We start from the raw sequence: 25,643 nt of genomic DNA, 5'->3' as shown, positions 1-25,643 counted from the left end.
TCTATCTCCAGCTGTCTTAAAGATACACTATGCACTGCGGACATTAGATTATGCCTGAGGCCACACATATGCTATTATGTCACCGGTTCTCCCACTACAATGTCGAATTGACGTTCTGAGCTATTGATGGTGTAGTGTCGCTATTATTGCGATAGCCATATGTTGAGCTATGAATCATCCAACCGTCTCTGTTCCGGGCCTAGCGCGTTCTCGTCAATCTCGAATCCGTGAACTGATATCGGGCAGGACAAACGGGGTGTTTAAAGTTCCATTCTCCATTGTGGAGCGTATCTGAGACGTGCGCTGCTCCCTCTACCGCACTAGGGCCGTAATGTTTGGTGTTACTGTTTTTGACACGTCTGGACGTCGTGACAGAACATGGTTGTCTCGTGGGCATAGGTTCTCTGCTGTTGGTTGTGGCTATGTAGTGTTCCTATCCGTCCATCTGTCGCGTCTGCATCGCGTACTCTTCGAGCTCTGGCGCTGTACACGATTATCGGGCAGGATAAACGGAGTGACTCTAATTCCATTCTCCATCGTGGGGCGTATATGAGTGGGCCACAGCTTCCTTTTCCGTACTGGAGCTGTGATGTTTCGTGAGATTCGGAGACCGGATTTCTGCGCGTCGGCACGTCGTAGAAAGAGTGATAATCGCGTCGTTGAGCTCCTCCTTGCACTCGGGGACAGCCAAATTTTTTCTCTAAAGTTCTCAGCGGACACCACGTGGAGGTCGCCCATCGCGAGTTTAGCTTCAATACGACGAAAGGCCTTTACCCGGAGAATGGCAACTTCAAAGTCAATTCGCGACCCTGTACGGAATTTAATGTATCGCCTGTTGCTTCTGTTTGACTAACATGACATGCCTCTCTAGGTGTAAACAGGCTTGGGAGTTCCGACTACTGGACCTTGCCCCCTCGAGTCGACAGGCCAAATCTCTTCAATCACAACTCCACGGTAAGCGTAATAAACGTCATGAAGGTTCACTGTAGGGTCAATATGACTGGGTATCATCTCCACGCGATCACCGACTGAAAGCGACGGAGTTCCTTCTTCCCAGGTCAAAGAACCATGTTCGTCTCCAAGGACACCGTATGTATATCTAGAGTCTTTACATTCTGCCAAACCACTGTCGGTCGTCAATGACTTCAGCCCACTATCAATCGTGACAGCCCTGGGACCTTGCTTGCTCACAACTGTCGATAAAATTGTAAGGCTATTAGAGTAAAATGAGCCGACGGCGTTGCGGTAGTCCGTGTCCATGAAAATGAAGGATCCTGGTTGAAGCTCGGTCACACCGGGGACTGTAGCACAGAACTCGGCAGTGCCTGTACCTCCTGTGGTAACAACATCAATTTCGAAGCCGGCACTGCGCAGGGAATCTGCAGTGCTGGTCAGGATCCGCATTGACTCTAGGCATTGAGCTCTGCGATCTTCCTTGTCATGTAGGTGTTGCAAATGACCTTCGTAGCCCTGAACTCCAATGAGATTCAAATTTCTCAATCCAGCGATATGCTTTGCCAAGGCAAGGGCCGGTTCACCGGGCTTGACACCAGTCCGGTGGAGACCAACATCTAAGTCAATCAGGACCATTATGCGATCGTCCATTCCTGAACTGGCCATGGCCTTGTTTATAGCCGTGGCACCGATCTCACTGTCAACAACGATCTTGATATTGCGATGCCTGCGATACAACTCAACGAGTCTCTTGACTTTGGCAGATCCAACGATCTCGCAGGTAATGAGCAGGTCGTCAAAACCAGCATCTGCAATGGCTTCTGCTTCGCTCACTTTTGCCACACACCCTCCCTTCGCGCCGGCTTTGACCATTTTGCCAGCAAGGACGGCACTCTTCGTTGTTTTGAGATGCGGGCGGATATTGAGCCCAGTTGGAAGTAGCTTGTCCATAAGCTTCTTGATGTTTTCCTCAACGAGATCGAGGTCGGCAATCATGGATGGCGTGTCAAGGCTTTCGAGCCTATCACCAACTCTGGGAGCGTACATCATGTAATGGGGATGAGGGAGGTAAATGAGCGGGGACGGGGTCGTGCTCGCAAGTGGAGGGCAATCAGAATGCGTTTTGAAGCTAAGCTGTGATTTCCTGGGAAAGACTCGGGTGGGGCTCCTATTTATCATCCGGAGGCAAGGGGGTCCTGGAATGGCAACGTGACATATGAAGGATAGTTATTGACACCCAACCCACTTTTATCGTCACCCATGTAGCATTTGAATCCCCTCCCCAAAGGTAGGCTCTCAATTACATTGATTATCGCACTGTGTGTGATAGCGCCCCATCATATCCCCCGCACTAAATAATATACCCGCGTCCTCCTCCCACTCTCTCCTACGCGAGGGAGCTACACCCCCACACTTCTGAGTGTTACTCTCCTAAGTCCATTTGAGACTTGGCTTTTTGTATACTCTGCATCTGGCTAGTTATTTAACTTGCTTTCTTGCTAATAGAATGGATTGATCGAGTCCACTTACCATTACACGCCGTATTGACGGTCTCAGCGATTTTTCTCTTCCAAAATGTAGCATTGGACTGTGTTCCCTTAAGCTACGGCAATGTGATACAGATAACGCACCAGTAAGACATACTTGGAACCCATTAACATGCAATACCTTCAACTATCTAAGTTGCGGAATCTATCAATGAACGAGTCATCGAGAGAGATCTTCGCCCTCCTTGTACGAAACGCATGAAGAGTCCGACTTTGTCGTCCCTCTTGTCGATTTTTAGAGATAGCTGTAGCTGAGAATTATGGCGACGAGAACCAAAATTCTGGCAGTTGATTATAAATCTGGGCTAAGAAGGATCTCCTGTCGATTGTTACCATTTGAAGTGAAATGACTCATGGAAATTGTTCGACCACACATGTCGTGTGTGCAGATAAAATAATCTAGGTGTAAAGATGCTCACGTAAAATATAGCTGTCGTCGTGATTTTGGCGCTTTCCGTACGTCTACCGAAGTTTGATGCTAAATGCATAATTGCTGATACAAGTGAACTTAATAATTAAACCAGAGATGTGTATCGGCCTTTCGCGGGATTTGACGGCGAGGTCTCTTTCATTAACCAATGGGAAAGAAACAGAGAGCTACTTCACAGTAGTGGCTTTTCACCACTCTCACATGCCGACATGATAGCCATGAAACTGGTAGGAAAGAAAGGGGAAGAAGACTATCTAGCAAAAAGAAGATGCGGCAGTGCCATACCATTCACATCTCAGCATGATAACCGTCGTAATAGGAACATAGAGAATAAAACTGCGAGGATCAAGAGTGTCTATAATCCATCTGGGGTATTGCAAGCTTCCGCGTTCCGTCTCCAGGATGGAAGCGAAGCAAAAATGACGAGAAATTAATCAGAGGCGTGCTTTCCCTCGCTCTCGCCACTGCTCATCGCGATCTCGGCCTTCTCTGACTCGGATGCGATCCGGTGATCCGGGGTATCCAGACCCAGCTCGTTTTGCATCTGAGAGATCTGCTCAACGGTGAGCTTGGGCATCTGGTTGGCAATCTGATAAGGCCACTTCTTCTCAATATGGGCCTTGGCGAAGATGATGTCGATTTCCTCAAGATCACGTCCAGCAGTCTCAGGGTAGAAGAACCAGGCGAAGGGAATTCCGATGAAATTGACCAGGGCGAAGAAGAGGTAGATACCCCAGCCACTGGTGGAGGAGAACACCGGTGTGAACATGACGACAGCAAAGTTGGTAATCCAGTTGGTGCAGGTCGAAGCCGAGGCAGCCATGGTACGGGTACGGAGAGGATTAATTTCCGGGGGATAGATCCAAGGCAGCGGCAGAGTCGTAAAGGCGAAGAAGCAGATGAACAGGAAGATACCAACGGCGGCGCCCTTGGCATTCTGAGTGGTGGGATCGATCAGGCAAGCCATGGTGATAATGAAGGAAAGACCTTGTCCAGCGAAGCCAATCAGGAACAACTTGCGACGACCCACCCTCTCAATCATGAAGAAGGACGGAATCGTAGCGAGAGCATAGACCGTGGCGAAGACACCGCCCAAAACCAACGACAGCTTGCCTTTGATGTTGAGGTTGTTCTGGAATAACAGAGTAGAGTAGTAGATGGCAGCGTTACAGCCGGTAAACTGCTGGAAGAACTGACCAGAGCAACCGATCATCATGCGCTGGAACTCCTGGGTCTTGCCAAACTTGAAGAGGGTGGTCCAGCTGGCCTTAGCACCTTCCTGGGCATTCAAGTCGGCCTTCATCAGATTATAATCGGTAAGTACATCCTCCCCGTCGACAGAGCTGTCGTTCAGGGCTGCCAGAACCTCCAACGCCTGCTGGTCGTGGCCCCGCATGACAAACCAACGAGGTGACTCGGGAAGCATCAGAGCTCCAACGATGACGGCGAGAGCGAAGACAATTTGGAAAGCAACGGGGAACCGCCACTGAACCGAAGAATCGACGTAGGAAAGACCGAAATCAATCCAATAGGCTACAAAAGTACCGACGGCGATGATAGCACCCTCGAAGCAGACGAGGAAGCCGCGATTGTGGGCGCGAGAGCACTCGGATTGCCAAACGGGGATAGTAGCGGTGTCCATGCCGTTACCGAGACCGGATATGACACGGCCGACGACGAACTGGCCTGAGACCCCAGTGAGGGCCGAAAGCGGCGGTGGAAATGGTAGTACCGATTACCATTAGGATACCACCGGTCACCAGAAGGGGAGTACGGCCGATACGCTCACCAAAGCAAAGAGTGAAGATGGCACCGAAGAAACAGCCTAGCTCGTAACAGGCCGTGACGGCACCTTGGAGAACGGAGACATGTGAAGTGAAGGCTTTCTCGCTGCTATAACCGTCGGGAATGGGACGGATTTTGTCGTCAAGAGGGGGAAATTCCTTAACAAATTGGGATCCGGAAATGATACCAGACATCAAACCCTGATCATACCCAAAAAGGGAGAAGCCCACGACGGAAGTGATGGTGATGGCTAGATGGAGCTTCTTGCCCCGCAAGCCGCAGGTTGTTGTCCACATCTTGTCGACCTGTTGTGGCTATGCCTCTACCTTATAAATGAAGGGAGGAAGGACCAGGACAAGAGTAGAAGACAAAGACTAAAAGGAAAAAGCTTCACTACCCGGGGTGACATCCCGATCAGCATCCTTATGTATCCTGGGGGAAAATTAGCGCCCCATCTCACCCGATCTCAGGGCTGGTAGTGCCAAGCCGCATTCAGACAAGTCCAGACGAATTAGTATAGAGATGACGTCGGCGGGTTAGCGCTATAGGCAAGTCTCGCGAGCCGCCGAAAGAACCAAGTAGCGGCCAAGGCCAGTCAGCGCCAGTCAAGGCCATTCAAAATCAGTCAAGATCAACCAAGGCTAAGTTCCAAGGGGGCTAGCGGCTAAGATTTCGGGTGGCACCCAAATGAGTATTATGGTTTTGGCCGCCACCAACGTAACGTGCTGCGTTCGGAACTCGCGCGTGGCGGGTCGGGGGTGGGGTAAAGATGGGGATGTAGGAGCACGGTACAGTAGGGCACCGGTATGGAGCAGATGGGCCTTCTGAACCAAAGGAGACCATAGGTTACGGGTGAGAAGCACAGTAACACCAATGATCGGCTCTGATAGCTTGTTCGGCGCCACTGGTTCCATTCAGGGCCGACTGGGTCCAATCTCCAGGCCTCTCCTTTTGCCTAAAGCCTCCCATGTCAGAGCTCTCTCGGATATGCCTCGTGGGGGTGGAGAAATTACTGGAGCGGGTGGAGGATCGACTTTAGACTTACCATAAGCAGCCACCCGACCACTCAACCACGGGGAATTACGGGGAGAGTCCGTGGGTCAGGGTCAGAGTTTTTCTTTTTCTCCTCTAGTTATGGCCAGTCGCAGTCCGTCTGGCAGTCGGAAAACCTTCGCTAATGACTCTCGCATGGACCGAGGCCGAGTGTCGCACCCGATATCCTTTTACATAACACTCGTTACAGTTACCTCATTTACTCTTGGCCCCCGAAAAACCTAACTCGATGCCGACGCCAGGAAGGTTGCAGTTGTGAACGGGCCGTGTCTTCCACAGACGAGCTCCGACATTCCACCGAAGACCAATAACGCCCGCATGCAGAACAATGTCACGTGAGAATTCCAACTGACCGGGTCTCCATACATACAATCTCCAGAGGCGCCGGTAAGAACAAGGGATAAGAAGAAGAAGAAGAACAGACAGTGATTCAAACAGAGGGGCGGGGCTCAGGTGTGGTCAAAGGGCAGTGTGGGGCGTGGATTCGGAGGGGTCGAACTGGCGGCGTTGGAGCGTTGAGACCTGGGGGCGGCAAACTGGGGACGCAAAAGCCGGGGCTGACTTGTCTAAACTTTTGTCGTCACGCTGGTACTTTAAGCGCTGGGTTGAATCTCGCCAATCATCATGTCAGCCATTTCTTTCCTCTATCTGTTAAAATCTGTTGATTGCGTCCACGGTCCGATTGCCAATGCCTTCTAAGGTTAAAACGCCCCGAACGCCTCCAAGTCAAGCCTCGGCTTTCATGGATCGCGGCCTAGTTCCTCAATCTACAACACTCGGAACTTCTAGTCAATCGAATTCCCATTCATTACAGTATTTGTTCTGTTTTGATTCGTGGGCAATCTTGTAGTTGCTGGGTCTGAATTGGGTCTGAATTTGATTTTTGCGTAGCTCGCAGTGTACAGGGAAATGATGGAGCGCGGACTGATCAGTCCCGATCTGGCTCGTTCCCCCCGAGTCGGCTGCTTCTCATCATGTTTGGCGGAGTCACAATGAATTACGATCCACTTTTCGGAAGCCATGATTTTTGTGTCAGATTGCTGAGAGTCTCTGATGTGTTGATGAAATTGGGAAGAAACGGGGCTGAGACATCAGCTTGCTGACCGACAGCCCATGTCTTCCTCTTTGTCAAAAGAAAACTTCGAGCACAAACAAAGGACGATGAAGATAAAGTAACGAGACGCGCTAGGAGAACTACTTTTTGATTAAATCTTTCGTGGTGGACTGAATCAGTAGCGATGACGACAATTAGAATCTTGGCAGCGGAGATCTCCGTGAGCATGTGAACATCGATACCTTAGCATGTGAATATTAGCAAGAGGTGCTTTATAACGTAATAAATTCTTCCTGGCTCTTCTGCAGACGCGAAGCTACCCTTCGAACGCACGAACACGCGATACAAAAGCCCGGACTATCTTGAGGCCGCCACGATTTTTTCCGCCATCTCGGGTAACGTTTCAGCCGTCACGTCCATCATCTCGTCAAAAATCTCCGAACAGCTCTCCTTTTCGTACACAGTACAATAGGCTCCTCTGAACCCGGCCTTGGTAGCAGCAGTAACATCCCACATGTGCCCGGCTGCAAACCATTTGTCGTCCTCGGGTGCGAAACGGTCAAACGTAGGCTTATATGCTGTCAGTGCGGGCTTTGCCAAGCCATGTGTGTCGCAGCTAATTATGTTGTCTGAAGGCATGTCGACACATCCACGTTCAAAATAGCCTTGGACACGTTCGATATCTCCCGTGGTGAGACACCACACAGTAAACCCTCCTTTTCTGAGTATATCGAAGCACTTTTCCGTCCCTGGTCTCAGTTGCAACTCGGGGTAGCCCTGAACACACTGATTCCTTTCTGCCTCTGTCGCAATTTCCCGGGGTGCGGCAATGCCTGCCATGTGGAGAGTGCGATAGAACAGAGATTCAAGGACCTGCTTGTAGGGCTTGTGCCGTGCGGAGACGGACAAGAACGTGAACTCGAGCTCTGCGGCTGTCATCCAGCTGAAACCGAAGAATGGTGCAGTGATATTGTTTGCAGTAAGCCTGTCTCCAATGACTCGATTGATAGTGTCGTAGAATGCATCGAATGAAACACAAGTGCCAACGACGTCAAAAACCACGTGCTTTCGGCCCGTCATCTTCGACAAGTTCTTGTGCGACGTCCCTGATCAATTGACTCGGCGTTTGAGAAGATGATTTTCAGATGGTCGTCTCGTTGGTGATGATCAGACGATACAAAAATTCCGGGTAAGGTCCAAATCGCCCTATCAGTTACTTCATTTAAGGGTAGTATTCCCTTGTCAGGGGCAACTTTGTTCTAAATACATGCGCAGAGTTTATGCGTTAATGGAGGATCGGAGGACCACGCAATCAGAAGGGACTTCTCAATCTACCGATCATCTCAGTGCGGTATCGAATAATGATTGTGTGGCCCCGCCTGTCGATAAGCTGCCCCGCGCCCGATAAACAACAAACACGCAGACTCACCGGCTTGGTTTGCCCGAACAGGCTACTCCGGCCCGGTCCCTACACCATCGTACCATTTGTATCAAACCAAGACACATCGCTATTACGAGATGGACAGTTCTTGATACGGGCGCATCAATGCAGGTGCTTTGGTGAGATCGTTTCAAAAGACCCAAGGATGGCTCAGACCGGAGTGACCCGTTTTTCTCATACGGCATTTGACTTCTACAATTAGCTCCGATTATGCATCCTCGAGCACAATGCTACGATATACATCCGAGTAGCTCAGGAAGCTACTTCGACATGTTCTTGAAAAGTTAGAAAATAGACATAACAACATCCGGAACCTCGAAGATGTATTCTACGAAATTACGACGTACTTAGATATTAACAGCCCGAATGGCTAATTACAACGGCAGACGAGTTGCATGGGCACTGGCATGTGGGCCATTCGGATTCAAAAACACAAGATCAACCGCAAATCAAGTAATCTTTCATCTCACAAGCTGTCAAGGCCATAATATATTGATTCGTCGCCATCCGCCATTGACTTTAGTCTCCTCAAATGCGGGATCTTCCTGGTATTTTTCAATGAAGGGCCGGATCGGTATCTGATCCAATGGCAGGATCTTGGTTCTCATGTAGACCTTGAAACCAATATACACAAAGACAATCAGTGGCAAGTTGAGACAGGACGAAATGAAGGTTTCCGTGCTCCAATGATTTTTCATGAATGTTGAATACCCCCCCTGTGAAGAAAAGGAGAATAAACACAATCAGTGATGCCCAAGTCGTGTATGGTTGAAGTGGCGTGGCCCATGGGAGTTCTTGATGACGGTCTATACCTTGCTTACGGCAGCCGTACAGGAAACGCAAGTAGACAATGCAAATGCAGATCCAGTTTACCAGCGTAGAAATTGAGACTATGCCATGCATCCAGGTGAACACAGTGCTGGCTGATGATGAGAGCGTCATATAACTTAAAGCCATGAAGACACCATAGAGCGCAACAGCCACGTAAGGAATCCCGAAACGATTAAGCCGCATAAAGACGGCAGGCACATGCCCGTTAGCTGCCATGCCATAAAGGATTCTCGATCCTCCTAGCATATTGGAATTTCCAGAAGACCAAGCTGACGTTAAAACGACAGCGTTGATAATCGATGGAACCACTTTGATGCTAGCATTGCGAGCCGCGATCACAAATGGAGATTAAGACGCGGTATCAGTCTCGGTGAGTAGGTCAGGGTCATTTGAAGCCACAACTAATCCGACCATGAAGATCGTCAGAGCGTAGAAGAGTAGAATTCGAATAAAGATACGCTTCGCCGCCATCGGTATAGCACGTCGAGGGTTTCGAGTTTCGGCGGCAGCGATAGTGATATTTTCGATTCCCGAATAAGAATAGAGAGCGTTGTCAAATGCTTTCCAAAATCCTAGAAATCGACCCAGAGAGCCGGATACCCCGAGGTATTGGACAAACGGCCCAGGATTTTTCCAGTAGGTGAATCCGATCGCGGCGTGGTTAGGTGCGCCACCACAAGTGATCACTAAGGCCATAATGTGTATGCCCACAACTAACATAATCTTCAACATTGAGACGCCGAACTCCAGTTCTCCGTAGACCCGTACAAACAAGAGTGCCGTGACGAGCATTAAAATCCCAAAAATGGTGATCCAGACGGCGTTATTTATTGTGACCCAGAACTCAATGATTATTGCCGCTGCCACGATTTCCGAAGGTATTGAGACAATATAGGCGTATACCTGGTTCCATCCGTTCGCAAATGCTAGAGCAGGGTCGCAGAAGATTTCCGCGTATCGAATGACCCCGCCATTGAGTGGGACTAAGGCCCCCATCTCTCCGACGGCGAACACTACACTGGAAACTGCTAGGCCGATGATTGTGTAGGCAAGAAAGGCCCCGAGCGGTAGCAATCGCTCGACCAGAACTCAAGAAGAGACCTGTCCCAATCGTACCTGCAAGGGCAATCATCTGAATATGCCGTTGGTGGAGCCCTTGCTTGAAGGCATGGATTTCTTCGAGCTGGGCAGTGGCAGAATCCAGATCCGTGTTGTGCTTTTCGACATCGTAATTGGTAGTTTCGCTCCCTTTCCGATCGGTGTGAACAGCATCACCCGAAGGGCGGTTGGACTGAGCTTGGCCGATGCTTGCAGAACCCATGGCGACAGAACAAGGGCCAATGTCAGATTGAGGTAGAAAATCACGAGAAATCTCTGTGCCTTTTGTACACTTCGTCTTTGATCTTTCTTATTTATCTTTACTCGCTTCGGTATTGATCAAACTTTCCATCAACCACTTATCTCAAGGCAAATGAAAATTAGTGCGTGATTTCGAGGCGACCGGTGTCAATCTTACGGTAATTACGGCTATTTCGCAATTGTGGACATCAGTTAGGGACCTTCTGGGCGAAGGCTTCACCGTATTGGTCGACGCTATTCATTGAAGGTAATCAGGGTATTTTGCGGGGAATAAGATAGCTGGAACCCGATACTAAGAAAAAGTCCTGATAACCAGATATCGAAGATTCCAGCGGAACCGGCTTAGAGATAACCGGCCCCGATTATCAGCGAAGCCGGTCCGGCGGGGAACAGAGGACTCGCTGACTGGTCAATCTTGTGAAGGGGCACTTGGTCAGTCTGCAAAGAGCCATCGTGTTTTTTAACCACCGCCGTGCCTTCTGCCATACTCGATTCTCACCTTTGTTTTGCTTTTCTCAGAATCACCAAGATGCCAAGCTCTATCATTGATCATTCTAGCGCCACAAATGGGAATGCTCCATCATGTTTGCCCGTTGACAACCCAGTCGAATGCTTCTGGCAGATGGAAGGCCATGAGCTTAGCAATTATCGCTCAACAGAAGAGCTTCCAGATCATAGCGACATTGTGATTGTTGGTGCTGGATACGCTGGCGTGGCCACTGCCTATCACCTCGCTCAAGAACTTGGTGACTCGGCCCGGTCGATCACAATCCTGGAAGCCCGCTCAGCCTGTTCTGGCGCAACTGGTCGGAATGGCGGCCATTTACGACCTGATCTGTACGGCCACATTCCAACTTATATCGACCGGGCCGGAGCAAAGGCGGGAGCGGAGATCGCGGAATTTGAGATTGCACATGTGAAAGCGATGAAGAAATTCATTGAGGAGGAAAGAATCGACTGTGACTTTACCTTGACCAGATCCTTTGATGTCTGGTGCAACAAGGAAGCTGCACAGAAAGCGAAAGCGATTTACGACCACATGGTCTCAGAAAAATTCGATCATATGGAAGATGTTGCATTCTATACCGGCGATCATGTCGAAGGGGTGAGTCATAAATTATAAGGTGAGCTAAGGATCCTCATGCTGACTTGTGCTAGTTATGTGGCGTCAAAGGCGCCGTGGCATGCGCCTCCTACACAGCCGGAACGATTTGGCCTTACAAATTCATCATGCATCTCATTCGGAAGCTGAATTCCAGCAATAGAGTCAATCTACAAACAAACACGCCAGTCTTATCCATCGATGCAGACGAAAATGGGGGTTACTCTATCAAAAGTCCACGTGGCCATATGCATGCTGATCAAGTCATCCATGCGAACAATGCATACGTCTCTGGTCTTCTCCCTGAATATAAAAAGAACATTGTTCCTTGTAAAGGAATCTGCTGTCGCATCACTGTCCCCGACGGAGTGAGAGCCCCGCTGCTCAACAACTCTTACATTCATCGGACTGAAGACAACGTACTTTCCTACCTGATCCCTCGAGCCGATGGAAGCATCGTCGTTGGAGGAGCAGCTGCCATTTTTAAATCTTTCAGGGATCAATGGTACAACAATGTTGACGACAGTGTCTTGATTGAAGCTGCCAAGAATTATTATTCCGGCTTTATGCAACGCACTTTCAATGGCTGGGAAAATACAGGTGCCCGTGTTCAGAAGATCTGGTCCGGTGTCATGGGCTACTCTTACGACTCGAATCCTCATGTAGGCCAGGTTCCGGCCCGAGAAAATCAGTTCATTCTTGCTGGCTTCAATGGTCACGGCATGCCGGTCATTTGGTTAGCATCAAAAGAACTAGCCAAAATGGTCGCTCGAGGAATCTCGTTCGAGGAGACAAGTCTGCCCGGGCTTTTCAAAACGTCTCGTGAACGCATTGATCGAGCGCAGAAGAGTCGCGAGGAGGATGGTGACATTCTCGGCACTGGAAATTCCCCGCGACGAAGCAATGAATCGCCTTTCACCAAGGAAGATCTCAAGTCGACGGAACATAAGAGACTCACATGATCGGAGTACTCTGCGTTATTCCCTCAAGTTACAAGCCATTCTAAACTTCTAGTATCTAAACACGCATGGATGCAGAAAGGTCAAAGGGTAAATTTTCCTTCGGCTTGTTCACGCTCACGGTTGTGCTTGCCGAATTACACCCTAAGCTCCTTGATACGATATCGACTCCATGATATTTGATCCGTTTGCTTCTGCATTTGCCGGGTTCTTTGTTACTCCCGAGATTCATTCATAACTCCGAATGTTTAAAGATTGTGGTCTCCCCTATTTTTTTCCCGTTTTCTATCCAAGACGGGAGATATTTTCTCTATTAGTCGCTCTCGAATGCCTAATTAAAACTTGATATTGGAGAGTGAACCCCGTCGTCATAGATATTGCTCTTATTGGATCTTGAGATGAGAAGCATCACATTCGCTTTTCTCGCGAACCTGTAATGAGAGTTCGGAATAGGCATGATTCGCCCTCGAGATAAAGTTGCACATGCAGCTATGACTGGTCGATTATGACAGCTTATTTACTGGGTGTAGAGGCAGCCGTTGGGGTTTGAGGTCTTCTCAACGCGTGCAGCAACGCCTACACAGTCCTCGTTGCCACCGGGGTTTGCAATACCAGCGGACGCCCAAATAGACCAAGCTCCATCGATGCTGTTGGGGCAAGCAATCAGGTCTTCACCAGCAAACTGAAGGTGGCCGTCTTTGATAGCCCACCCTTGGCGCTCACCATTCTTGGGGGCACCCTGAGCACCAGTAGTGTATCCAATGACACCTTGGCCTATAGGTATGTTAGCTTACAATTACCCAAGAGACTATATGAGGCTTGTTACATACCCATGCCGGAACGATCAACATAAATCTCTTGGGGAGTGGCAGATGCGTCGTAAAGGAAGAGAGAACTATTCTTGATGTAGAAAGTGGCGTCTTGCTCGTTGGGACGGGCGCAACTAGCATCCTGGTTCTTCAAACCGGCGAAGATACTACTCTTGGCAGCGTTGAAGCTGGAATACTGTACACTCGATCCGGAATGTATGGCGACAACGCCGAAAGTCTCGGACTGGGTGGCCGGAAGGGCAGTGGTTGTGGCCGCGAGGAAGGCAGCGGATGAAAGATTTCTGATCTGCATGGTGGGTATTGTGGATTTTGATATTTAGGTGAAAAGAACGTTGAATGCGAACACTGGAGGGTAATTGAGGAGACTGGATTTTGGGTGATGGAAAACAAGCAAAGTCGAGGATTTCCTCAATCTTTTATACTTTAAATTGCATTGACAGTATCGGCATTACTTCGCGGAATTGTCGAAATCCTCAGTAAACCAATGTAGATCGTCGCGGGCCTTGTCTCAAACACCGACACATGATTTGCCAGACACTCAGCGGCAGTCCAAGTGGGGTACCAATTTCTCAACCCGCTTTGCTTCATCGGGTTGGCTAAGAATAGCCGCAGCTACGGGATGTGTGCAAGGTGGGTCGCACAGCCTCAAATACGGGAGATTTTCCCCCTTAAACTTAGTCTCCGTTATTCAGGGTCGTAAGGCCAAGTGCGAGGGGTGCAAGGCCTTTCGATGCGGCATGGTTAGTAATGACGCTTATCTTGTCTACTAAATCACTAGAATTTTCCCTTAGGCGCAGTTAGGCGGCGTAGTGATGCTGTGATCGATCACTATTGTACCTGGAATTGGACACCTTTCACCGCTGCTTAGGTGAAATTACTACCCATGGGCTGGTTTTCATGATCCTTCTACAGAAATGACGCCAAGATACAGGCCGTTATAACATATTGAGCAATGTCTCAGTCTATTATTATGTCCAGGTAAGACCCTGGATGCTTAGACGCACCCCACATTCGGATGCTGTCCCTCCAATCAGCAGCCTGACATGGATCATTCTACAGTGTTCACGGGAAGGGTACTTACAGCGGGGAAATCTCCACTATTCATTGAGAACCTGATTCTCTCCGGTGGTCCCCAAACCCATCACTCAATTTGTACAGTCTTGTTACTAAGTAAGCATTGCGTCATTTGCCTGCTTTTAGATTATCTCATAATTGATATCAGATTTGCAACATGCCTTGTCGGGACTAGGGCGTGATCGGCCAGGCAAATGTCTCTGCTGATCCCGGGAGACGACCACTATGTTATTTCCCTGTAGAAGAGTACACGTGAGCATGCCGAAGCCCGCCATTGATATCGATCTTCTGAAGCCACATATTTTAAGTAGAAGAGCTGGATGAGGGAATCACAGATCTCTTTTGCCCGGCTTTAAGGCACATTGATCGGTGTTTCTTGCAGATTGACATTCCGTGTGTCTGGCCTCGGACCTGGACGAAAATGGTGTATATTATCACGTCTGATGACCCCTGAAAGAAAATAGGTTTATTATTCTAGCGCGGAAGTTCACTTGCTATTGATTGCGAAGCCACGGGTTTTGCAGGAGTATGAGAAGATCCATGGATTTATAGATGTACTTTTCTCAACAGATTCTCTGCAGCGTCTCTCCCTGTGTAAGTAGGTCAGTTGAAGATTTTTTTCGTCCCCGCGTTATACTGAAATAGGGTGATAAGTCTCTGCATGGGCCTTGTCTATGTCATGATGTATTTTTACAAACACATTACTCGTAATGTCTTTTCTGGACAGATTAGACGAACACCTGTAAACAGTGTGCTAGTATTGATTATTCTATCTAAATCAGCCTAATTAGACAGAAATTTCGAAGTTCCACGTCCGAAATATTTGCTTGTGTCCCTTTCAAGAATATTGCAAAGATGTGGCCGGCTACATACATGTTGCGCGGGATGGACCTCGCTTCGCGGGATGCCACCGCCGATCACCATAAATATTGGTGGAGCATGTACATGATGGACAACGAATCGAATCAGAATTCTTGTACCCTAAACTGCGATTGCAATTACACTGACTTAACGCTAGTATGGCGGCAGCACTAGAATCGATTGACAAGATATGGGTTTCTTGTCTGCAACCGGTGGTTCTTGGCGAAGCTCCAATTTCCAGAGCGAGCTATCTGTCTTATATTGGTTTATTGCCTCTCCGAACCATCGCAGCTATACATCCTCAAGATTGACGACTCTGGTGATGCAGTTGGGGAGGCCCGGGTGATCGATTTCGAGGATAGCGTCACAGTGGTGTTCTTTCTCAAGAAAAAACAAGGATACATCGCTGCTTACTACCAAGGGATTTGTTTCATCGACGAGACGACTGGAAAGATATCGTGAAGCATATCATACCGCAAAACCGGCGAGAGGATTTGCGATTCAATGACGGTGGTCTCAATGCTAAGGGGAGGTTCTGGTTTGCAGAAATCAACAAAAAAAGCTATCGCGTTTGGCCCCAATAAAATGCCATATAGCTATGTAATTCCACGGGACCATCTCTTGGAGATTTGATCCCCATGGTAGTCTCACCTCATGATCGAAAACGGCGTCGTCTGCATGAATGGACTTGGCTGGAGTCCGGACAACAAGACCAGTAAGCAGAGACTGCTGGTTCAATGTGCAGCTTTCAATCACATCTCTACCAAATTGATGTTTTGTTTCCATTCTATTTTCATGGTTCCGGAGCTATGATCGTCTGGGCATATAACTCTGACCTGGCAATTGGAGGCATCTCTAACAAGCGGCTACTCATTGATCGTCGTTCCCCTCTTGTTGAACCAGACGGGATGGTTGTCGAGTATGTCGGCCTGAATTAATCGGATGAAATCCCTATTTTGCTAATTTATTCATTACGAATGGAACTCTATCGCCATGTTTGACTACAATCATGTGATGGTCTTCAGTCCGCAAGCTCGCCATCTCAAGGACATAGTTTTCTTCGCCAGGAATCCGGCCTGCACAACTTGGGATGGCAACAATTTTGATATCATTTACGTGGCTAGTGGCAAGGATCGACGTTCAAACCCAGACCCCCAAGGCGAGGGTGGTCACATGTTTCGATACAAACCAACTGATGCACGTGGCAAACCAAAGCATGAATTTGTAGAGTGAATGAGCCTGTATCAAAACAAGAAATCAGAAATATCGATGCTTCCTTCTCGCATAATCCACCAGGTGACCAGGAAACACCTAACGGAGCTTTCCTTCTTGATTTATGCCCCCCTTTCCGCGTAATCAGCCCTGAATTATCTTAGATCTTTCAAAACCCTCAGAAAAAAATCTAAAGTCAGCCCACGTAACGCTTCGGACCTGCCAAAAAAGCTCCACTCTGAGCCTTGCCCGCTTATCTGGGAAGTCGAAGATGAGTGAGACTCAAGGAGATCGAAGAGGAGGGAATAAGCAGACAGCGATATAAAGTCTGTCGTCACGGCGAAATGATTTCCTTGTTCGTCTGTTCGCCTCATCCGCTTGAGCGCTCATCGTTCCGCTCATAGAAGCCTCACAACATGCATGACTCAGAAGGCGAAGTTGGCATGGGAAAATGTGCCAAAAGAACTTCATGACCGAATGGAGAGTACAGTCAGCGACATGGAGATCAAACATACTCCTCCTGGGGGTCACAAAACAGCCGAGCTGTTCACGTTCACTTTGACAGCCTATAGAGCCCCCATTGCTATGGGCAATATCATTGGTATCTGCATTCAATGTTGACAGTAGCGTTGTAGTCTACTTCTCAGGCGACCGATGGTTCTGTGTTTCGTGTGCTGGCGAAGCTAACAATGCCATCAGACTTTCGATATCACACTCCCTCGTTCATGCTGTTTCTGATGTCGGTGCAACGAGTCATTCCGAACATGACTTATCGGGCAGGATTTGCGTTGATAGGTCTTTTTGAACCAATCCACCAAATTCATGTGTGTTTCAAGGCAGCAGCAGGCACTTCCATTGCTGGATACTCGAGGTGAAGTCGATAACGCGGCAAATGCCCTAGGTGGAGGGATCGTTCCTCCCGGCCTGGCTGCGAGCATACATGTTCGCGAGCCATAATGTTCTCGTCACTGGGCCAAGGGCTGCCGATAGAAGAAGCGGCGGTCCGGGTGGTCGGCAACTATGAAACGATCAATCATGCCAATGATCTGTCCTTGGGCGTGCTCTAGCCTGAACGATCCTGAGCAGCGCTGATCGCACGTCTACAGCGTGCATAATTCATGCTTTCAAACTCATGGGCTGGGTCACCACCGATACTTATGGGTGCTATCCAACCCCACGTAGATAGAGGGCCAAGGTGGCTGGGAACATGATCGAGCCGGGCGAGCTGGGCCGGATTCGAGATCCTTGGGGAAACCGGTTTGGATGTCAGAGACAGTTGCGTATGCAGCCCCAAGACGCGCAAAATCCAAACACCTACGACGAGTCAAAGACGATAGTTGCTTGTAGAAAGTTTGTACCGAATGCTATATATATATAAAGTTCGCAGGACCATGGCCAGCGTCGGGTATATCTATGGTAATAGTGCAAGGCAGCCTCTATATCACGTCCTGCGTCATATGAATGGATCTGGATACACTGTTCATGAACGGCTGCATGCTAGCTTGCAATTTCTCTTGCAGCACTGACACACGCCCAGATGAGTTGGGCGATTTACTCCGGGGCCGCACATGTGAAGACGCCGCGCACGGAGCCGGTATTATAGTTGTTAATCTATGGAGCAGGCAAGGTCAGTATTCGGTCACTACACCTGTCCACAGGGCAAGACTTACAATGTCATCGATACTAGAGTAGGTTCCTCCGACCAGAGTGATCATGCCAATAATAAAGATGAAGGCGTTGGTCACGGTCAACAAGAGGTTCATGGGCTCAAGCCAACTGCCCTTGCGGATCAACAAGAACCACATCAGCGCGGGGAAGTAGAAAGTGAAGCCCGAGATGAAGAGTGCCGATGAAATCGACAGCAAATCAGAAAAGAACGGAATGACTTCGGCGATCACAAAGGCGATGACGGTGGCGCCGGTAATGACGGCAATCCAAGTCACCCAGCCCATGGTGGTGTTGATGAACCGGATCGGGGAATTGGCGAAAATGCGACCATGAATCAGACGACCAAACACGACCGTGTTGATCGACCCACTAATGAAGATCACGGGGAGGGCCACCCCGTACGCGACGCGACTCAACAAGGTACCCGCCGAGGTCAAGGCCGGGCTCGACACATCCTGACCCACGAAGGCGTAGACCAGGGCACCGGTGATGGTGTAGACGAAGATTTCTGTGAGGCCCAGGGCCCAGATCGACTTGACGAAGTCTCTCGGGTGTGCATTTCGTCCATGAAGGAAAACTGGCACATGGCAAAGCTGTAGGCAAAGATAATGTTGGACACGGCAATGAAGGCCTCGGTGAAGGTCAGATTGTCCTTGGGCCACGCCGACCAAGGTACAGCGGCGAGTCCTCCGGGCGCGTTGGAGGAGGAGACACCTGTCCCGATGATGGTAATGCCGATTGCGATGATGATCGATGCGAAGTCGACGTAGCCGAGAATGGCGACTTCGGTAAAACTAGGCGGAATGGCCAAGAGTAATAAGATGATGGCGGATACCACAGCAAAGACCACTGAACAGACGTTACTCTCAGTGATATTCATGAAGGCAATCGTTCCCGTCAGACAGTGAGATCCGGTCAATAAGATCAGTTGCAAGGCCAGCATCAAGTTGACCAGCTCATATCCACAATGGCCCCCAATCACGCGACCACGCTCGGCGAAGTTAGCGACTCGCGGGAAGATGGGTTTAATGATGCGGATCAGTAAGGCGGCGAGGCGATCGCCTATGAGGCGACCGGCATCGGCGTAGTTGGCGACCTGCGGGAAGGCGAGCTTGACCTGACCGACAATGTAGCTAGTGTAGATGGCGACCAGGCCGAGGCCCACGCTGCAGATTACACCGGCCACCATGCCCAGCTTCGCGAAGGTGGAGGGAATGGACAAACTACCTAGCGCAATGGCTTCCACAATCAGCACGACGGTGAGTCGCTTCCATCCCAACCGGCTGAACCTCTTGATTCCGTGATCGTAGACGGCGCGCTCAGTCTCGCTCATCTCGCCCAGCATGTCACCTTCAAACGCCGGAGGTGCGGCGTACGCCTTCTCGCCTTCCGCCTCAATGATCTTGCCGCTTTCGGCATCGGGGCCGTGAGAAAGGTCTTCGTAGCCCATGACGAGACGAAATAAAAGAGAGATGGAGAGGGACAGAGAGAGAGAGAGTGCGCGTAAGGCAGTGAAGAAGGGTACTGGGGTTCTGGGGTCATCCAAACTATAAAACGGAAAGTGCGCACACCTTCTAGATCCGGCCTTATCAGAAGCCCAGGCAAATCGGGCAAACCGGGGCAAATCAGTCCCAATTCGTAATTCGTTGACTAACGAGTTGTTCTCCAACACGTGGAGTACGACGCTGCTCCACTTAAGAGAACCGCCCAACGAGATCCCCGAAAGCATCACCGCCACCCACTCGGTGCATCCTGAGTGCGTCCTGCGACGCAGCATGGAGCCGCGCCCCGATAAGAAGGTTCGGACTCTTAGGTAAAAGAAATATCATATTGGTCCGCTTAATGGGGCTTCGGCATTGTGATGGAGCATTTTCCCCGCGTCTCGTTTTTGCGGGGAAATATGGGAGGGACAGGGGTCACCAAAAGGGACGGGGGGGGGAAAAGACGTATTTCACGGAGAATGGAGGATCTACTGTGAGAACAAGAGAAGAGAGGCAGAATGACGAGTAGATAGACACCAGACAAGCATCACGCCACAAGCGTAGTCGAAACCCTGCTCCGGGCGATCCCAAAAAGTCTGCGCAAAGTGGCCTGGTCACGTGCACGCCGCAAACAGAGGACCCGCACTTGTTATCTCGCGGTCCAAGGAGGACTCTTGGCTCATTTGGTATCTCCTGCCGGATCTCATCCTGCATCGTGCATATCTCGCTATCTGCGGACGCTCATCCCGTCTCCAACGCGTCATGTCTCCACGGGCGCCGCATAAGCCCCAGTCCAAGAGGTAAAAGTCAATCCGTTCTCTTCTCTTCCAGGGGTCGCGGGACCGCCACCAGCGCCATGGGGCTGAGTCGATCGGGCCGCGCCAAGATCTACGGCCATGGTTGCCGCGTGTGATTCGTCTGACCAACCGGGCTGCCCCTGGAATCCTCGTCTCGGTGGATTGGGCTCGGTGACGGTTGGACTGTGGGGTACCGCGTTGGGGTAGTGACGTGTTGAAGTCTAAATTCCAATGTCTCAATGAACCAAAGATGGACTCGTGTGGAGGAATCGTGAAGCAGTACAAGGCAAGGTAGCTGTCCAGACACGGTCCCGCAAGGAACAAACGTGGCTTCACTACGCGGTGCCTGGACTGCGCGGCCCAAGACACCCACGTCAAAATGAGGATTGACATCTATCCCATCACAGTCATAACACGAAAGGTGCCATCAACCCCCGGAAGGACATAGCATTGATTTGTTCGTCGTCGCGGAAAGATCCGGACCTCTATGGGGCTGCCTCCAACCGAGCAACTCTATCCCTGCAGTGGATGGACAATCGACGTAGTGTATGCGAGCCTCAACCCTGCTCTCCCCGCATTACGGGCGCTGCCATCCCCAACCCGAATGATCGAGCTAGCCAAGTCGAGTCCCCCGCCGCGCTGCGTCGAGCAGGCGGGCCCGGATGAGCGCCAGCTGCACGCCTTGCCCCCGATGTCCCATAAGAGTGCTATCTAAATACAGGTGCGCCACGTTCCCCTCTGCCGTCTCAATCGTCGCCATTGCCGCCGTGCCCGCAATGTCATCATTGACAAATGCGAAATACAAGGTGCTATCCCTTCTCCGGGTTGCGATCGATGCCAGTGCTCGAAGGAGCCCATGGGTACGGCCATTGGTCTAAAAGCCCGCAGCGGAGGCCTCGATGAACCGTTCTCTCTCCTCGACCGTGGCCTGTCGCACAGCCACGGTCGCCCCAGTGGAGCGGGTTGCTGTATTTGCAATCACAATTTGCTTCAAGTCACACCAATGGGTCGCCAGTGTGGCCATTTCAGCGTATCCACGAGAGGCGAGGAATTCGAACAGGGACGGTGGTGCAAACGGACTCAGATGGATTTCGGGTCCAAGTCCGACTCTTGCAAATACGGCCTCAAGTTCGTTCAAGTCGGCGTCGGCTAATTCACCCTCTTCCCCGCACCCAACCACTCGGTTCAATTTTCCCTGAAAAGCCGGCAGCGTTCGGATGGTGATTCCACCCTTGGGCACTGACTGCACGAGAATCTCCTGGTCGGGATAGAGCTCTTCACAGACCTCCGCTTGGCGACGTATATGAAGCAGCTCCGCATATTCGCACAAATGTGCCGTGCGTGAGTCAACCATCGATTCAGGAGGCGGCATAGCGATTGCGCTGGTTTCGGTAAGTGTTTATCGTAAAGACCAATACGAAGACGACTCCGGGAATATTCATGGAAGAGGTTGACTTATTGAAGCACTCGAGTGGAGGTAGCCCGATGACTCACTGCAGCAAACTATACTGATCACTTATAATTGGATGATGCTCTTCCCTCGTTTTTGTCTCTTGAACTGGCTGTGGGCACAGAATCTCAGACCGAGCCTCTCAACATCAATCGCGTCACCTCTTCGCGTCCTGCAGGCACTGATTAATCGAACGAGCAACATACTCCACATTGCCCTCGTTCTTGCCTGCTCTCCAGGGACGGAAGGTGATGAGCTGATACTGTGTTGGTAGGCCCTGTCGTTGGTGGTCCTTATGGGCTATATAGATTGAGACTTGAGAATTATCCGCCATGTAAAAATGATAGTCTTCTTCCTAGCAATGTTGATGAATTTTTAATGCATGATAATTTATGAAGACAGACCTCCTCAGTTTCAGAACAATCTCGGATGACAAGCCCAAGAATCCGGAAATCCCGGTCTGTCCAATCAAATGCTCCCAAGTACTCGGGGTATCTGTATACTGTAGTGTCAGCAACTGTCGATCTCCTAAGGCAATCTCACATACCGAGACAGATTGCATGATTGGAAAGAGCGTTCCTCATCGACCGGATTCAGCCACTCGTCGTGGTCATGTCAGCGCACCACATCTTCTTCCAATCATCTCGTCCTAGAATCTGGCTTGCAATCTTGGTTGTGAAAGCCGATGGGACCGACATTTCGGACCGTTGCAGCATCTCCAGCATAGACTGAGTGTTCATGACTATCTGGTTCGACTTGCTGGCGGGCAGAAAGCACCCGACTCTTTCGCCTGTTGCCAACGCTCAATGTCTCGTCTTTCATGGCCTGTTGCCTAGAATCTCTGCAGCGTACCGTAAAGTCCCATGTACTCTGCAAAGGACACACAAATCCCAGCCTCCATGTTCATTTCCCCAATAAACAGACGCATTGCAAACGAATCATCGTCATGGTTTGCCGAGTTGTATCCCAAACATGCCGCATCAAGAAGCGGGAATGGATGGTTGGCCTTCATCAGATGCACCATTCGGCGCCATTGTTCTTCACTCGGATCAAAGCCAGTCGGACTGTGGGCACAAGCGTGGAGAATGACCACGAACTTTGGCTCTGTCCGCTCAAGTGTGGAGTAATATGATTCAATATCGATGCCTTTTCTTTCATATTCGTAAGACTTGAAACCTTTGCCAGGAAAAACCCGAGCGAGCCTAATACCTGATGATGGTTGAATCAGGTAGATCCTGGTATTTACACCGTTGGGGGGCTGTTTTTATAAGCTTCTCAGTAAAGGAACAGCCAAATGCAATGCTCCAGTCCCCGATATGCTCTGGCATGTTGCTATCTGGTCATGTTTCATCACTGCTTAGTTTCACGCCATATTCGATGGGTTATATTCTAGTATGACAAAAGCCTTCTTTCTATACATGATTCCCGAGCTCCACAGAAAGGTCTGCACCCAAGACCAGCCCTGCTGTCGCCCGCTGAATTGTCGAAAGGCCCACAATTTACTTTTGTAATATTAACAAATTACATAACATGATTTTGACCCTGTTCGACGAGACTCTCGCGGGCTTTCTTGACCGAGGCGAGAACCTATGGCTGTCCGTTGGCGTCACGACAAGCTCCTTGTCCCCAAATCCACGTTCTGCGGTGTCAACATCGTGCTGGTCATCTCGCGGGTATTGGGAGGGATCCTCGAACTCTGACCGAACCACAGCATCGTGTGTGGTATCTCTGTTTTGATCAATGGTATTTATCGCCAGATTCTCAGGATTTCTTCTGGTTGGAGGCGATCGGAGGAAGAGTCCGAAATCTTGAAAGCTAGGCCGAGAGTCAGCTTCGCTATGTCTGCTCATGTCGCGCATCAGTCCGGCTCTGTCAACTTCTCTCAAAGTTACCCGTCATTCGAAGCATATGAAGCAAATGGAACCATCGGGTTGTCTGACCGAGTGTGGTGATAGCTCCATCTTCGTGGTCAGTCTCGGGAGCCCGACCCGAGTCGATAGCCATGATAGTCGAAGTACAAAGTCACCGAACATACCCCTCCCTGTCCGTTCTGCGGGGTCTATGGAGGGGCTTTTATATGTAAGCGCTTATTTTCATATTCTCCCATCGTCATGATCTATTTCAAGTCTTTACAATGGGATCTCACACAGTCTCAGCTCAACCACACGTTCCTCCGGCAGGAGTGTGGTGTCCTGCCGTCACCCTGTTTCACCATGAGACGGATAGCTTGGATCTCGAGACGCAGGCGCAGTATTTCCACTATCTCTCGCAGACTGGACTGACCGGTCTAGTCATTCTGGGCACCAACTCGGAAGCATTCCTATTGACTCGCCAAGAGCGCTCTCAGCTCATCTCGACCGCACGCGCCGCAGTCGGCCCCGATTTTCCTCCCATGGCAGGCGTCGGGGCACACTCCACCAAGCAGACCCTGGAGTTCGCCCAGGATGCTGCAGCTGCCGGGGCCAACTATTTGCTCGTCCTTCCTCCCGCATACTTTGGCAAAGCCACCAGCATGAGCGTGGTGAAACGGTTCTTTTCGGAGGTGGCCGCGAAAGCTTCGTTACCTGTGGTGCTATATAACTTCCCCGGCGTATGCAATGGGGTCGATATGGACTCGGATACAATCGCTGCGGTCGTGCGGGAATCATCCGCCTCTCAGCCTGGCGGCCGGTCAAACGTGGTTGGTGTCAAGCTGACATGCGGCTCTGTGGGCAAGATCACCCGCCTGGGGGCAACGTTTACTTCTGACGAATTTGCGACTCTTGGCGGACAATCTGACTTCCTCATCGGCGGGTTAGCTGCCGGCAGCGCAGGATGCATTGCCGCCTTTGCCAACGTCTTTCCCAAGACCGCATCCCGGATCTACGCGCTGTATAAGAAGGGCCAGTTGGAAGAAGCAATGAAGCTCCAGCAGAAAGCAGCCCTGGCTGAGAGCCCCATCAAGAGCGGCATCGCTGCCACCAAGTATGCAGTCGCCTGCTACTCGGCTCCATCAGCGGGGATTCTAGGAGCCGAAGAGAAGCTGCTGCCCCGTCATCCGTATGAGGGTGTTGGCGAGTCGGTCAAAACTTCCATCCGAGAAGTGATGGCCGAGGTGGCTGGCATTGAGAAGAGCCTGTAATTAGCACAATGCCAATCATTCTTCCTGCAAGACCAACAAGACAGATTAATTTAGCTACACTACAGGTTGGGGATCATCTGCGTATGTTGCCTGGTTTTTTAATGTCTTTTGGAAGACCACTATTAGCGGACAACTCTGAGGTCGCCTTTGCCATGCCAGGCCATATAAGGGCCCGTATATTGCTTCATATCTCGGGCCAAGTGATTTCAGGGAGGGAAAGGGGGCAAGGGAACGGAACGGGCTTGCAAGGGAATGACAAAGAAGATGGCAATCTAGAAATTTGAATGCGACTCCACCGAAACGCCACAGTAAGCACTGAGACCCCTCGGCACAAACTGTTGAAGTATCAAGGGCTCGGGGTGACCTGTTCATGCAAGTTATCCAGAGAGTTGATGCAAGATACAACCCAGAGAAGCGCAAGGCACTCTTGTGGCTTGAGTGTCTTGGACAGTGTTCACTGATCGGGCCTCGGACACATTGCGAAAAGAGTGCTGAGCGGTATGAAGACATCCTCCAAGGAAAAATAAACAGATTGGCATACATCATCTTTGCATGAGGCCCACGTCTTGGATAAAGCTCGGTGGTATCGATTGAGCCGGGTGGGGGAATCCCGGTGGAGTGGTCGCCCGGGATC

At 50.2% G+C, this 25,643-nt stretch overlaps 12 protein-coding genes across 12 annotated transcripts; 3 read left to right on the top strand and 9 right to left on the bottom strand.

Moving 5' to 3' along the window:
- Window positions 1-867: 867 nt before the first annotated feature.
- On the bottom strand, window positions 868-2,001 carry N7477_010255 (DSD1 family PLP-dependent enzyme; the record flags this gene model as incomplete). The annotated part of the gene is made up of 1 exon (XM_056971916.1): window positions 868-2,001. One exon carries the CDS (start codon window positions 1,999-2,001, stop codon window positions 868-870), a length of 1,134 nt encoding a protein of 377 aa, XP_056818895.1.
- Window positions 2,002-3,361: 1,360 nt separating this feature from the next.
- Window positions 3,362-5,012, bottom strand: mfsA (glucose-inactivated glycerol proton symporter STL1; the record flags this gene model as incomplete). The annotated part of the gene is made up of 2 exons (XM_056971915.1): window positions 3,362-4,617; window positions 4,664-5,012. 2 exons carry the CDS (start codon window positions 5,010-5,012, stop codon window positions 3,362-3,364), a joined length of 1,605 nt encoding a protein of 534 aa, XP_056818894.1.
- Window positions 5,013-7,180: 2,168 nt separating this feature from the next.
- Window positions 7,181-7,903, bottom strand: N7477_010253 (putative 2-haloalkanoic acid dehalogenase; the record flags this gene model as incomplete). Its single annotated transcript, XM_056971914.1, has 1 exon — window positions 7,181-7,903. One exon carries the CDS (start codon window positions 7,901-7,903, stop codon window positions 7,181-7,183), a length of 723 nt encoding a protein of 240 aa, XP_056818893.1.
- Window positions 7,904-9,443: 1,540 nt separating this feature from the next.
- N7477_010252 (uncharacterized protein) lies at window positions 9,444-10,416 on the bottom strand (the record flags this gene model as incomplete). Its single annotated transcript, XM_056971913.1, has 2 exons — window positions 9,444-10,183; window positions 10,212-10,416. The coding sequence occupies 2 exons, from the start codon at window positions 10,414-10,416 to the stop codon at window positions 9,444-9,446; spliced, it is 945 nt and encodes a 314-aa protein (XP_056818892.1).
- Window positions 10,417-10,983: 567 nt separating this feature from the next.
- On the top strand, window positions 10,984-12,518 carry N7477_010251 (NAD(P)/FAD-dependent oxidoreductase; the record flags this gene model as incomplete). Its single annotated transcript, XM_056971912.1, has 2 exons — window positions 10,984-11,559; window positions 11,613-12,518. 2 exons carry the CDS (start codon window positions 10,984-10,986, stop codon window positions 12,516-12,518), a joined length of 1,482 nt encoding a protein of 493 aa, XP_056818891.1.
- A 514-nt stretch (window positions 12,519-13,032) lies between these two features.
- Window positions 13,033-13,637, bottom strand: aspf34 (cell wall protein PhiA; the record flags this gene model as incomplete). The annotated part of the gene is made up of 2 exons (XM_056971911.1): window positions 13,033-13,289; window positions 13,346-13,637. 2 exons carry the CDS (start codon window positions 13,635-13,637, stop codon window positions 13,033-13,035), a joined length of 549 nt encoding a protein of 182 aa, XP_056818890.1.
- A 4,406-nt stretch (window positions 13,638-18,043) lies between these two features.
- Window positions 18,044-19,610, bottom strand: N7477_010249 (uncharacterized protein; the record flags this gene model as incomplete). The annotated part of the gene is made up of 3 exons (XM_056971910.1): window positions 18,044-18,103; window positions 18,163-18,706; window positions 18,745-19,610. The coding sequence occupies 3 exons, from the start codon at window positions 19,608-19,610 to the stop codon at window positions 18,044-18,046; spliced, it is 1,470 nt and encodes a 489-aa protein (XP_056818889.1).
- Window positions 19,611-20,925: 1,315 nt separating this feature from the next.
- N7477_010248 (uncharacterized protein) lies at window positions 20,926-21,153 on the top strand (the record flags this gene model as incomplete). Its single annotated transcript, XM_056971909.1, has 1 exon — window positions 20,926-21,153. The coding sequence occupies one exon, from the start codon at window positions 20,926-20,928 to the stop codon at window positions 21,151-21,153; it is 228 nt and encodes a 75-aa protein (XP_056818888.1).
- Window positions 21,154-21,312: 159 nt separating this feature from the next.
- On the bottom strand, window positions 21,313-21,810 carry N7477_010247 (uncharacterized protein; the record flags this gene model as incomplete). The annotated part of the gene is made up of 1 exon (XM_056971908.1): window positions 21,313-21,810. One exon carries the CDS (start codon window positions 21,808-21,810, stop codon window positions 21,313-21,315), a length of 498 nt encoding a protein of 165 aa, XP_056818887.1.
- A 235-nt stretch (window positions 21,811-22,045) lies between these two features.
- N7477_010246 (aromatic-amino-acid aminotransferase) lies at window positions 22,046-22,450 on the bottom strand (the record flags this gene model as incomplete). Its single annotated transcript, XM_056971907.1, has 3 exons — window positions 22,046-22,243; window positions 22,293-22,373; window positions 22,436-22,450. The coding sequence occupies 3 exons, from the start codon at window positions 22,448-22,450 to the stop codon at window positions 22,046-22,048; spliced, it is 294 nt and encodes a 97-aa protein (XP_056818886.1).
- A 31-nt stretch (window positions 22,451-22,481) lies between these two features.
- On the bottom strand, window positions 22,482-23,216 carry N7477_010245 (Aspartate aminotransferase; the record flags this gene model as incomplete). Its single annotated transcript, XM_056971906.1, has 3 exons — window positions 22,482-22,678; window positions 22,741-23,097; window positions 23,135-23,216. 3 exons carry the CDS (start codon window positions 23,214-23,216, stop codon window positions 22,482-22,484), a joined length of 636 nt encoding a protein of 211 aa, XP_056818885.1.
- Window positions 23,217-24,022: 806 nt separating this feature from the next.
- On the top strand, window positions 24,023-25,009 carry N7477_010244 (dihydrodipicolinate synthase family protein; the record flags this gene model as incomplete). The annotated part of the gene is made up of 1 exon (XM_056971905.1): window positions 24,023-25,009. The coding sequence occupies one exon, from the start codon at window positions 24,023-24,025 to the stop codon at window positions 25,007-25,009; it is 987 nt and encodes a 328-aa protein (XP_056818884.1).
- Window positions 25,010-25,643: the final 634 nt, after the last annotated feature.

Source organism: Penicillium maclennaniae (assembly GCF_028827695.1).
Source record: "Penicillium maclennaniae strain IBT 15551 chromosome Unknown utg000008l:1.0-3552695.0:1.0-3555053.0, whole genome shotgun sequence".
Classification (NCBI taxonomy): domain Eukaryota; kingdom Fungi; phylum Ascomycota; class Eurotiomycetes; order Eurotiales; family Aspergillaceae; genus Penicillium; species Penicillium maclennaniae.
The sequence above is the reverse complement of the archived record's forward strand: the minus strand, read 5'-3'. Positions and strand labels throughout refer to the sequence as shown.